This window comes from Carettochelys insculpta, chromosome 4 (genome assembly GCF_033958435.1).
Source record: "Carettochelys insculpta isolate YL-2023 chromosome 4, ASM3395843v1, whole genome shotgun sequence".
In the NCBI taxonomy this organism is placed as follows: Eukaryota; Metazoa; Chordata; order Testudines; family Carettochelyidae; genus Carettochelys; species Carettochelys insculpta.
Window position 1 is genome coordinate 98971413 of NC_134140.1, and position 14031 is coordinate 98985443.

Here is a 14031-nt window from a genome sequence, read left to right on the forward strand (position 1 = left end):
AAGTGCACGTGGCTACCATTATGCTAATGAGGCACTGCATAGTCATGGCAGTGCCTCATTACCATATTCTGAACTGTCATATTACCATAGCCCCTCCAAAAGGAGGCCACAGCCATTATGTTCATAGGATAATCAACATGGCTGTGGCTACACTAGGGCCCCCCGCCGCCTTCAAAAGGGGGATGCTCATGAGCCACTTTGGCAGGTGCTAATGAGGCACTGCCATGCATAGTGGCAGCCATGTGCATTTTGAAAATACCGCTTTCCAAACACATGGCACCAGTGTAGACAGGGGCCTTTTGAAAGAACCCTCCCCCCACCCCCGACTTCAAAAGCCCCTTCTTCCCATTTGGAGATCTGGCTAAATGTAGGCATCTAAAAACCCAGGCAAAATCCTAGCCCCAGTAAAGTCAGTAACAAATCTTCTCTTGACTTCAGTGGAATCAGGATTTCATTCTAGGTGGGTTCATAAAACTTCAGATCCCTGACTTTACACATAACAACTACAAAACAGTACAAAGACTTCAAATAGGTCTCTACATATACCAATGTGAGGGTTTGCAAATAGCAAAAAAAAAAAATCAGCCTTGGTGGCTTTCATATTTGATTTACCTGAATCGACTGCAGTGATCAGCAAGTTGTATTGCTCCTTAGTCTCTCGATCCAGGCTTTGTACCAAGTGGAGCTCTCCACCCGTGGAGAGAGTAAAGGCACCATCTTCATTTCCACCAATGAGAAGGTATGTAAGTTTGCCATTTAGACCTTGATCATCATCCCTTGCTACAACCTACAAAAGGAACATAAGCACATTATAATAAATACTAATTACTGAATGGTACATACTTGTATGTGTCATTAACATTACCTTCTGTGGCAAAGTATTGACAGAAATACTCCATGTGCGACAGAGCATACTATAATGGTTAGCAGTTTATTATAAACAGTCTGTAGCATTAAACTGACTTAATTTAAAAGGAGTGGTGAGTGTCTTAAAAAGTGATGTTTAAAAAAAATAATAATTTACTCTTTTTCTCTAAATGCGAATATATTTTTAAGACCAGTCTCTAAGCCAACTTAAGCTCAGCAAAATACACTGATGATTTTGGAGGAACCTGCCAAACTGAAGAGAGTATTATATCTGCCTCTGTCTCAGCACATTTATTTGAATGCTTAACTGCAGCAGTGCCTCACCTTAAATAGAAAAGGAAGGAAGGGAACAGACTGAAGTGGTCTGTGAGAATGGAAGTGGAAAGTGAGGGAACATAATGGCCCACTAAAATCCCAATGTGTGTATAAGATGGGGGGAGCTGTTACATAATTATGTAAAGAAAAACACTGCATGCCATGTTATACTCAAAAAGGTAATTAATCAACTGTACAAATCTTAGAATGTATTTCATTTCTGCAAAAGTAAATAGTTTTATAACAAATACATTTTACATGTACTGACCTGAAGAATAACTTTTGGAAGTGTCCCTAAATTTTCAGGGATATTCACAGAATACGGAGATAGCTCAAATGTAGGAATAAAATCATTAGCATCCATCAGAACAATACTGACTGTGGTGGTATCTGTCCTGGGGCTACTTCCACGATCAGATGACTGAACAGTTAGTGAATAGGAGGGATTCTTCTCTCGGTCCAAAGGCTTGGCTACTGTTACCACCCCGGTAACAGAGTCAATCCGAAACTCATTATTGGTGTTCCCACCAATTATGGAATAGCGAACCTGCCCATTTGTACCTTCATCTCCATCTGTAGCAAACACCTGTGTCAGATCTGTTCCTGTCAGAGTATTTTCATCCACCTCTACTTTATATAGCTTTTGTGAGAAGAGGGGGTTGTTATCATTAATATCAAGGACTATTACAATTACATCTGTAGATGAAGAAAGAGATGGTTGACCTTTGTCTGTAGCTACCACGGTCAAGGTATAATTAGCAACTGCTTCTCTGTCAAGTTCCCCAGTGAGTCTTACTTCACCATCAATAGTACCAATACTGAATTTGTTTCCCAAAGGCCTCAGCAGAGTATATTCAATGTAGCTGTTAGGACCACTGTCCGGGTCCATTGCTTGAGCTTTAAACACAATGGTGTCTATGGGTGTGTTTTCTGGGATGTAGGTCAGCTTTGGAGAGAGAAACCTGGGAGGATTATCATTCACATCCAGTAGAATAATGGACACTTGAGTTGTGCTTGTATATCTGGCAGCTGGTAGAGTAGCCATGTCGTGAACTTGAACAACAAGGCTATAGAAGGACTGACTTTCCCGATCCAAAGGCTTCTTGATGGTCAGAACTCCATTTTTGCCAATATTAAAATGACCTAGGCTATCTCCTGATGTAATGCTGTACGACAATTGTGAATTGGAACCTGTAAAACAAAAATAAGGACAGTAACTTCAATCCCATTGTTCTTGTGCTACACATGAAGTATACAGAAATAGGTGGCTGAATGTCTAGTAAATTACATCATCTGCGGTCGATTAAAATGGCAAAATGTTTACACTTTGAAGCAATGCAATTATATGTGAGAAAGGGTAATCACTTTTTGTGTCTACAATTGGACAGAGATGTGTTAAGATTATATATTATATTTTAAATGTGAGAGGGAAGAACTGCATGCAAACATTACTGAAGATACATGGTTAGCTAACAGTAAAATATTTGTAAATGCTAAAAATTTATTAAAACACTTCTGTAAATCTGCATAAATATTTCCTCTGGATGACATGAAAAGCCATACGATCACAACACACTCTGATCAGGCAATATTTTTTTAAAATATTTTACTTCAAATGACGCAACAAGAAATGGGGATTACTCACACACATGCCAATCAAACATATGTTATGCAATTGATCACTAGGGATCCGTTCAGATTTATATATATTATACCATGCCTTGAACATGTTGGCTGCGTCTACACTTAGGAACAGCTTTGAAATGGCCATGCTAATGGCCAAATCAAAGAATACTAATGAGGCACTGACATGAATATTTAGTCCCTCATTAGCATGCTGCTGGCTGCAGCATTTTGAAAGTGCAGTGTTTTGCTCACACACGGCTCGTCTATACTGGGGTCCTTTTCGAAAGGACCCTGCAAACAACAAAATCAGCTGATAGGAATAAGGGGATTTTGATGTTTTCAGGGTCCTTTTGAAAAGGACCCTTGTGTAGAGAAGCCACGCACGAGCAAAACACGGCACTTTCGAAGTGCTGCAGCCAGTGGCATGCCACTGAGGCGCTGAATACTCATTTCAGCGCCTCATTAGTATTCTTCGATTTGGCCATTAGCATGTCCATTTTGAAGTTTTTCATAAATGTAGACACAGCTGTTATGTTATACAATAAGTACTCTTCTAGTCTCAAAATAATTTTGCTTTGAGACAATCTAGCAATTGCATCTGTAAAATATTCAGTATAAACAGACACATCCTACTAACACTGAAGTTAAGGACACTATTCCATTTGATTTCAGTAGAACCAGGATGCAGTCCTAACACTGTAGGCTGTGAGGGTAGGTAAAGGTGTATCCTTCAAAATGGAAATAAGGATGAAGGGACAAAACAAAAACTGTTCTTGAACATGGACAGTAGCAATGAGCATAACAGACTCTTACAGGGGGTAGGGGAGGGCAAGTAAATTAAAGGAATTAAGGCTAGCAGCATTTGCACATTTACATACACAATTGATATTTACATTGCAGGGTAGATGTGGTAAATCATTAGGAGAATATAAAATTTAGAATAGCTGGATAAGCAACATTGGCTACGTCTACACGTGAAGCCTACATCGAAGTAGCCTATTTTGATGCGGCGACATCAAAATAGGCTATTTCAATGAATAATGTCTACACGTCCTCCAGGGCTGGCAACGTTGATGTTCAACATCGATGTTGCACAGCACCACATCGAAATAGGTGCTGTGAGGGAACGTCTACACGCAAAGTAGCACACATCGAAATAAGGGTGCCAGGAACAGCTGCAGACAGGGTCACAGGGCAGACTCAACAGCAAGCCGCTCCCTTAAAGGGCCCCTCCCAGACACAGTTGCACTAAACAACACAAGATACACAGAGCCGACAACTGGTTGCAGACCCTGTGCATGCGGCATGGATCCCCAGCTGCAGCAGCAGCAGCCAGAAGCCCTGGGCTAAGGCCTGATGCACACGGTGACTATAGAGCCCCGCAGGGGCTGGAGAGAGAGCGTCTCTCATCCCCTCAACTGATGGCTGCCATGACGGACCCCGCTATTTCGAAGTTGCGGGACGCGCAACGACTACATGGTCCCTACTTCGACGTTGAATGTCGAAGTAGGGCGCTATTCCCATCCCCTCATGGGGTTAGCGGCTTCGATGTCTCACCGCCTAACGTCGATGTTAACATCGAAATAGCGCCCAACACGTGTAGCCGTGACAGGTGCTATTTCGAAGTTAGTGCCGCTACTTCGAAGTAGCGTGCACGTGTAGACACGGCTATTATCTTGTGACAAGATGAATGTGGAAACTTTAGAGGGATAAAGCTTTATTCACCACTGTGTCACTCCAGGTACAAAACAGTGTAACTCCATTGATCCAACTAGCAGACAATAATTTTGAGTAACACAGTAGTAAATAAGACACTTAAAAGTCCCTATTCTGAAAGTGGACCCTTTTTCCCATTCAGGGATCAACAAAGTCAAGGGGGCTCTACATGGGTGCAAGGTGAGTCCTTGAAGATGAAGAGTGAAATCCTGGCCCCATTTAAATCAAAGAAGCTTTTCCATTGAGTTCATGGGGGAAGTATCGGAGGGGTAGCCGTGTTAGTCAGGATCTGTAACAGCAACAAAGGGTCCTGCGGCACCTTATAGACTAACAGAAAAGTTTTGAGCATGAGCTTTCATGAGCACAGACTCACTTCATCAGATGCTGCATCTGATGAAGTGAGTCTGTGCTCACAAAACCTCATGCTCAAAACTTTTCTGTAAGTCTATAAGATGCCACAGGACCCTTCGTTGCTGTTCATGGGGGAAGAAATTCATACTATGTTTGATTTTTAATGCAAATAATGACACACATTCAAAAGAGAGAAGGCAGAGAGGTTTTACTACTATCTTCACAAAAGGCATTACAGAAAAAAAATATTCTGGATCTGTACCAATAAAAGGAAAACTAGACTAAGCAGAGCAACAGAGAATAATCTACAGAGATATGCTTTCCCATATATGAAAGAGCATTCAAAATATCAAATGAACCCTCATCTTATGACTGAAATATAATTGCTGCAATTATGGCCAAGGAAGACATCTACAAATTTTGCTAAAATAATAAACTTTGAATCTTGACAAAGTACTAAGTGACTTTTGGCACAAAATATTTTGGGAAAAAAATGTATTTTGAAAACTTAAAACCCAGAGTTCATGCAAGACATTTGTGTTGTTCTTCAATAACATGAGATGAGATCTATTTTTTTCTCTCTCTGGTCTCTGCATTAAATGCTGGAACAATAAATATATAATTTTGAAATTCTATACTTAGTCTCTTTGGTTATAAAGTCAATGTTTGAAACTTACTGTACCATCTCTAAACTTACTTTTCCACAATGTATCATCTGACACATGAGACATGGTCACCTACACATGGTAGGTGTCTCATTACTTTGTATTTCCTGTCAATTTTATTCAGTAGAACTTCATCAGATATAAATGATTCCTATATACAAATTATTAATCATTGCTATTTATTGGTCTCAAAATAATAAGACTCTAAATTATTCTCTTATTCATTTGTAGCACCAGACATGAAATATGATGCATTTAAATAACATTTTGGAAATACTAATGTATTTCTATGCCAGACCCAGATTAATTAATGTTTTGCATATCACTTTGAGCAAGCAAAGCACTAAGTGTTATAAATTTAATTATCTTGGTTTTAACTTTCTTAACTTTTCCCAGGAAAACGTTCTGAAAATGTCAAGGAACAACATGAAAATACTACCAAATTCATCAGCTGATTTCTATTTCTATTTCTAACCCTATTTCTATTTAAACCAATGGGAGCTTTGCCACTGGCTTTGATGGGGAAGAACTGAACCCTAAAGAAGATTGAATTAGGATCACTTATTAGATTTTGTTACTCTGTGTTTCCAATTCTTTCCATGTTATATGTTATCTCTTGTTCCAGAGACAGCTTGTTACTCATTCTTTTTATCTACATATCCATACATTCTTTTATTCCTCAGACAATATTTGCTCATAAAAGTACCAAACACCCAATAATTGCCATTCTTCCAGTCCACATCAGTTTATTATACTTACCAGTCCATTTCTATGTGGTGCAATACAGTTCATTCCTTTTATTGCATTTTAAAAGAAAATAAAAATCTCATTGTTCTTTTGGACCTGAATCCTGCAAACACCCCATGCTGCTCACATGCTCAGCTGAAATCCTGGCGTTTCTGAGGTCAATGAGAGCCTGACCACGGTCATCAGTGGAGCTAGAATTTTCCACAGAGTCTCACTGGAGACAGGAATTGTCCATTTGTAAAAAGACACAACATTATTCACTTAGAGGTGGGGGCCCCTTTCATCCATATCACTATTGGGAGCTGGACCTCCTTTATGCACAACAGGAAGACTCCTCCACATTGATTACTGTCAAGACTGAATAGCAGTTAGCTGCCTCATTGGATTTATCTTTTCTCCCTCTGACAAAGCCTGCCTTCAGAGCTCAGACAGGGAGATGTCAAGCACTGTAAAGTTTTAATGTGGTTAATTAGTTAATGGGACAAGAAAGAACTGATCCCTTCCCCTCATGTTGGCACATACGCCATCATCTTGCCTAGATTTTTTTCTGTCTTCTCTAGATCTCATAGAAGCTAAGTCAAAAGGCTGTTTTGGCTTATGAGGAAATTACTCATGTAACATCTTTGAATATTTCTGTAAATTCCATATAAACCAAAAAAAAATAAAAACCTAAAATAAAAATACAAGAACCAATGCAAGTCTTTTTTGCACAGATTTAAAAACTGTAGCAGACTCTCTTTTATATTACTATCCATTCTGTATATAAAAGCAACTCAAATTACTGCAAACAACTGTTATTTCCCAAGAGGTGGGTCAAACAGGAAAATAACAATGGAAGTATTTTCTTACTGCTGGCTTTTTCAGACTTTCCTAATGTTTATCTTGGACTGACAGAAAAAAAAAAAGGCTGGTTTAAAACAACATGCCTTTCACAGCCCCACAGGCTGTTCATATCATTTAGAATAAATGATCAGACAACTTCCACAAAACTACAGTTTATTAATATACATTCAAGATCATTATCTGTGATCTAGTTATAAAGATGTACAGTAGTAACTGCTACCCTGTTTCAGACCAGTGTGCAGGAAATCACATAGATAGAGATTTCAGGATTGAAACCACAATACAGCTTGTACATTTGCTGAAGTTACAGAGATTGTTTTATAAAGTATACTATAAGGTGTAATTACATGTAGTGTTCTTGTAACTGTGCTGGTCCCAGGATACTAGCAAAAAATATCGTTGATTGGAGTTCATATCGTTGATTGGACCAACTAAACAGCATGAGTTTGCAAGATATATGCGTGTAGGCTGTGTCTACACTACAGCCAACCTTTCAAAGAAGTTCTTCCAGAAGAGATCTTCTGAAAAATCTTCTTTTGAAACACCAGGTCCACACACACAAAAGGGACTGAAAGACTGATCCACTTTTTCAACAGAGAGCTTCCACACAGCCCCTGCTCTTTTGAAAGAATGGGCCAGGAGTCAAAACATCTGGTACCATAAGGACTGCTCTTTTGAAAGGAGGGCCCATGGAGCATCTACACATGGTGGGTTTTTTTTTTTTTTGAAAAAAATTTTCAGAAAAAGATGCTCTTCCTCAACTGGGAGAGGAAGAGGGTTGACGGAAAAAGGGTTGTGTTCTTTTGATTTCAGATCGAAGGAGTGCATTTTGTGTGTAGACACTCTGAAGGTTTTTTTTGTAAAAGGCCCGGCTTTGCAGCCATAGAGATTTAAAATATGATAATATGTGTAATTTGAAGCTTGTCTCTCTCACCAACAGAAGTTGTTCCAAGAACAATCTTGTTTTTCATTATTCTACACTGAACCCAGCATGCTCACATAATCCAGTTTCTGCTCTATTAATATTAAATCTAGCCTACTAAACATGTAAAACTTGGCATAAAATATAGACTGCAAGAAATTGGACATTATTCCTTACTGTCTCACACCTTATGTTTGCATTTATAACCGAGTCTAAAAAGCTACTCTTATAATCTGGAAGTATTTCATGTGCACTTTATACAGTGTAAGTGACTGAGTAAAGTGCAAGGTGATGGATATTAATAGCCACAATGTTTAAGTGACATTAACGTAGTCACCCAAATCAAGAGGAAATTGAAAGCCAAGCACTATATACCATTCCCAGTTGCTTTTTCATGCCTCCCCCCTTTTTTGGGGAGGTGGTGGGATTTCACTCTCTTGTATTACTTCATTTATGTTATTTGGACTAATTTGTACATAATGCGGATTATTCTTTACTTTTAATGTCTACTATGACATTTTACAGGTTATTTTTATAAAAGTCAACCTTATTAATGTTTGTTTGCATTTTACAAAATCAAATACTTTACACAGTAATATTTTATGTTTACATGCCATAATTATTTTCCAGTAGTTATTAACTATATGACAAACTATAGAACAACAGTCAGTCTGCTAAACAAATTATACATACCAGCACCTTTTAAATCCCTACATGCTGACACCTTGTAAACCATTATGGAAGATGTTGTGAATAATCCAAGGATTAAAATCTCTTAAGTGAGCCTTTCCCTGGCAGGTACTGACATCATCCCTTCATCTTCCCCGGCACAGAACACTTAACCATGAAAGTTATATATATTTCCTTGTAATGTTTTAGAATTGATTATATGTTTCGTTTTAAAATAATATTGAGAAAAAATCCCAAGGAAATGTTAAATTGCATTATAGATATGATTTAAGATCAATATATTAAGAAAAATATGTTTAACTATTGTGTACTCATTGTTTCTAAATACCTCAAGATGATCAATTTGTAAAAACATTTCAATAGCATATAACTGTCCAATCTAGATGTTCGGGAAGCCACTACCTAACTTCACTAAGTATAAGCATATGTTAAATGTCTGGGTTTTACTGATTTCAAATGGAAACATGGAAAAAAATGTACACTTTAAAACACAGTATGAAGCATCAAACCACTTACATATAGCTTTAACTAAAATATTTAGGTATTAAAAAAAAACCACCCTGTGCATTTCAGATACAACTGTTTGGTTATTGTGGCTACATAATGGCTGCGACTACACTGCATTCTGCTTTTGGAAGCGGAATGCAAACGAGCGAGATTGAAAATGGAAATGGAGCACCATTTTATATGTCTCATGCCTCATTTGCATATTGTCATGCAATAGTGCTTCTGGAAGGAAAAACAGACATTTAGATGGGGTTCCGTTTTTCAAAGAACACTTATTCCTATTTTGTTTCAGGAAGAAGGTTCTTTCAAAAACAGGGTTTGTTTTTCAAGGAAACCTGTCTACATGTTTGTTTTTGCTTCTTCTAGATGCATGATTATGCAGGAATATGCCAATGAGACACAAGATATGTAAATCCATGCTTCATTTTCATTTTGATCTTGCTTACTTGCTTTCTGCTTCTGAAAGTGGAAGGCAGTGTAGACGTAGCCAATGTCTTTATAAAGATGGCCGTTATTTGCCTGCTCATGGGCAAACACCTTCATAGCTTGCTAACATGCAACATGCATCTGCCATCTGTATTTTTAGAACAGAAAGGAACACATACCATCATCTGCATCAGTAACATTAAAGTTGAGGATAGTGGATCCAGGAGGCAGATTTTCCATCAAGGAAGTGCTATATGAGGACATGCTGAAAAGTGGTGGATTATCATTTATATCAAGTATGTTGAAGTAAACTCTGATGGTAGTGAACTGACCACCACCATCTTCTGCACGGACAGTAAGAATGTAATATTGCTGCATTTCATAGTCCAATATGCGAGTCAGGTTAAAGACTCCAGTGACTGGATTCAAAAAGAACATGCCATCTTCATCATCTTCACTCACAGTGTATGTGATTTCTCCATTCACCCCAGAGTCATCATCAGTAGCTAAAATGGCTGCTACCAAAGAACCTACACAAATCAATGAAAGAACTGAGTGAGAGAAAAAGAATGTGGAATTCACAAAAGACTAGAAACAGAACTGAATGCTCCTATAAAACTGCATGCTGACCTGTAAACTGGAGCAAAGGTAAGTGGAAAGTGGAATGGGACAAGCTGTGTCATCCTAACAGTCGCATCCCTGTGTGCACCTTTAATACAGTGGGATGATGCACAGTTCTGCACCAGACTCCACCTGGACCAGTATAGATCTAGCACATTTTGGCCTAAAGTAAATATATTGCCATCAAATCACTATAACTTTTCATTAACGTGTGACACTTGAATTCCGTAGGTCTGAAGATTGTTTCAGTGATTTAAGAGAATATTCTCATCTCAACCTGCAGGAATTGTATCTGCACATACTAACATAAAACAAACTGAACCTAAAACATCACATACATTACCCTAGGCAGCTTCAGCAACTATCTTTCTTCACTTAGAAGAATTCCCATAGTTCTGCAATCACTACTAGAGGCAATTTTGTTTTCAATTGATTGCATTGAGCATTGCAGAGGTCTCCAAACAGTGTGTGCTCCTACCCACCATATGTAGTGTATTAGCTACAGCATGCACAACAGCATGAGTGTAGGAAAAAAATTCCAATCGTAAGTCAGAATTTCCTCCTCAGTCAGAGCGAGTCTGACCCTTTAAAATTATACAGATTTTCTTTCCCTTTTATATTGACTGTCTTTTTTAATGGCAGTGTGAAAAAGAAAAGATTACAAACCCTCTCACTGGTAAAAACAAAAAGCAGTCAAGTAGCACTTCAAAGACGAGCAAAATAATTTATCAGGTGAGCTGTCGTGGGACAGACCCAAGTGGGTCTGTCCCATGACAGTTCACCTAATAAATTATTTTGCTCGTCTTTGAAGTGCTACTTGACTGCTTTTTGTTTTGATAGTATATAGACAAGCACGGCTCCTTCTGTTACCTCTCACTGATGATCTAGTAAAATTGCACAGATCCAGTGGGCAGGCTATATCTACTGTTAATCTATATAAGAGACTGAATCATGTTTCTGTGTGTATGTCTATGCCCTACGTAATATGGGTAAATGATGATGACATACATGAAATAAATTGAACGATAATCTGCTAGATATTACCAATGAAATTAATGTGTCAGTCGTGACAATATTAGTGATCACTACTATATAGGTCAGCTGAAAATAACGGGTACAGACTCTCAATTTTAGGAGATAACAAGATTTATTCCTTATTTACCTGGGGTAGTATCCTCTGGCACATCAAACGAATACACTGGTTTGGAGAATTTGGGTATGTGATCATTAACATCACTAATAGTAATATTTATTCTCATGTCTGAGGACTGCAGACCATCATCAGCACGAACCAGCAGGGAATACTTGGAGCGACGTTCCCTATCCAAACGTTTGGTGGCGATCAGATCTCCTGACTCTGGGTCAATGTGGAAGCTGTCATCAGCACCACTGATGATAGTGTAAGTGACAAGAGCATTAGCTCCCTACATAGAAACAAAAGTGGTAGACCCAGGTATTCGTAAGACAATCCTTTAAGACCAAGTCATTCTAACAACAGCTGTCTGTAAACAATTATTCAGAACAATTCTCTTTACACAACAGCAATCTCACACTCTTCTAATATTTATTTGGGCAGATACAGATACGATTATTGGATTTTTTTTCACTCCTGTTCAAAAAACAAAGAAGATAAAATCTAATCAGTAAAATGAAGTGCAGGAAAAGACTGGTCCTCTGAAAGCTTTGAATCTGATTTAACATCAAGCTCCTTTCACTGAGTAATCTACTTACTGTATTATTTTCTCCCTCAACAGTGATTAGTGTTTCTTTTTAATGTTTTCTATTTGTGAGGCTGAATTAAGTGATCATTCTAAAACAGGACTCAGTCCTGCCCTTTCTACTCCATGCCTTTGGTGGAGAAGAAGTAATGAAGAAGTAGCAGCCAAATGGCAGTCTATAAGGTGCCACAGGACTTCTTGTTGTTTTCGAAGCTACAGACTAACACGGCTACCTCTATGACACAAAGGAGCATGTCTGAGAGTAATGTTACTTAGCCTGAAGCTCAGCAAAACCAAGTGGAAAACATGCTCAGATGTGCTCTTACCATTGTCCCAAAACAGAACAAGGTGAGCTCATCGCCTCACATTCAAGGCAGTTAATGTACACAGGTAAGGAGGATTTGCCAGTCCCCAAAGTGGCACAGCATTCCTCACTGAGTTATAAGTACTATCAATAGCAACAATATTTGGTCCCCCCACACAACGCCTAACATATTACTACGTAGGAGTCTGTATATTGTTTACAATTGCAGGTCACTTAAGCAACATCTACTTTATGAACTAGGGCTCTCATGCCCCTGAACATACTTGTTTTAGAACTCACTGAGGCTGTGGGGCTCCCATCCCCTTCAGAAGAGGCATGTTAACGAGGGATTTTGGAAGATGCTAATGAGGTGCGTACATGAACATGCAGCACCTCATTAGCACAATGGTGGCTGAGCGCGATTTGAAAGTGCTACCTTCGAAACACACACCGCCCATGTAGCCGGGGGCCTTTCAAAAGGACCCCTTGATTTTGAAATCCCCTTTCTTCCCAAACCAAATAGGAATATTTTTGTATTGTAATAAAATTGCAATAAAAATATTACAAAGAGAGATGCCACTATTTTTGATGGCTCTTTCAATCCCATTTTATTTGCCAGCTACTATTTACACTGTGGATACCTGACTTTCAGATCTTCTCTATTAGATGCAGAGGGAAAAAAAAATTCTTCCCCTTTGCCCCTGCAAAAGAGATGCTACCTGGAAGTGAAATCAATCAACTGGAAGATGAGAGAAAGAACGGACATTCCTACATCCTGACTCATACCAGGAGGTATTCCAGTAGCTTTGTTAGAAAAGGACCTAAAAATAGCATTAAAACAGTCTTAGAAGTTAACACTAAGGCCATGTCCACACTAGCCCCAAACTTTGAAATGGCCATGTAAATGGTCATTTTGAAGTTTACTAATGAAGCGCTGAAATACATATTCAGCGCCTCATTAGTATACGGGCAGCTGTGGCACTTCGAAATTGATGCGGCTCACCGCTGCGCAGCTCATCTCAACGGGGCTCCTTTTTGAAAGGACCCCACCTACTTCGAAGTCCCCTTATTCCTGTGAGCAGATGGGAATAAGGGGACTTCGAAGTAGGCGGGGTCCTTTCGAAAAGGTGCCCCATCGGGACGAGCCGCGCGGCGGCGAGCCCTGTCAATTTCGAAGTGCCACGGTCACCCGCATGCTAATGAGGCATTGAATATGTATTTCAGTGCTTCATTAGTAAACTTCAAAATGGCCATTTACATGGCCATTTCGAAGTTTGGGGCTAGTGTAGACCTGGACTAAAAGAGTTATAGGTTTATCTATATTACTGTGGGTTAACCCATTGTGTATTTCAGAGAAAGTTGCTTGATTTTGAATTATTTTATTTTATCGTTTATTGTTTAACCAATTTGCTTGATGCACACCTATCGGCATTGCAACTTTTAGCACAATCACTAGAAAACCAATTGAAATGAATAAAACATTACAATTTATGTTTAAATGGCTTTCTGCCCCAAACAAATGAACAAATCGATGAAATTACACATACACAGCAACTTCCAACAATACTGAAATATCATTTATTAAGTTAGCTGTTCAGCAAGAATGCTTTCATTATATTCTTAATGGCTGATCAGGTGTAATGTCTTGATAACACTGAATCCATAAGGTTGAGAATGAAACAATATGCAAAGTACTTATGTTTAATAGGGTTT

General features: G+C 38.7%; 1 protein-coding gene across 1 annotated transcript in view; it reads right to left on the bottom strand.

The window, feature by feature from the left end:
• Nucleotides 1-14031, bottom strand: part of FAT4 (FAT atypical cadherin 4) — a 242052-nt gene that overhangs the window by 96875 nt on the left and 131146 nt on the right. The window contains exons 3-6 of the mRNA XM_074993335.1: nucleotides 11459-11720; nucleotides 9855-10205; nucleotides 1451-2373; nucleotides 613-787 (exon numbers count right to left, since the gene is read on the bottom strand). Coding sequence (XP_074849436.1) covers nucleotides 613-787; nucleotides 1451-2373; nucleotides 9855-10205; nucleotides 11459-11720 — 1711 coding nt within the window. The remainder of the gene's footprint in view (nucleotides 1-612; nucleotides 788-1450; nucleotides 2374-9854; nucleotides 10206-11458; nucleotides 11721-14031) is intronic.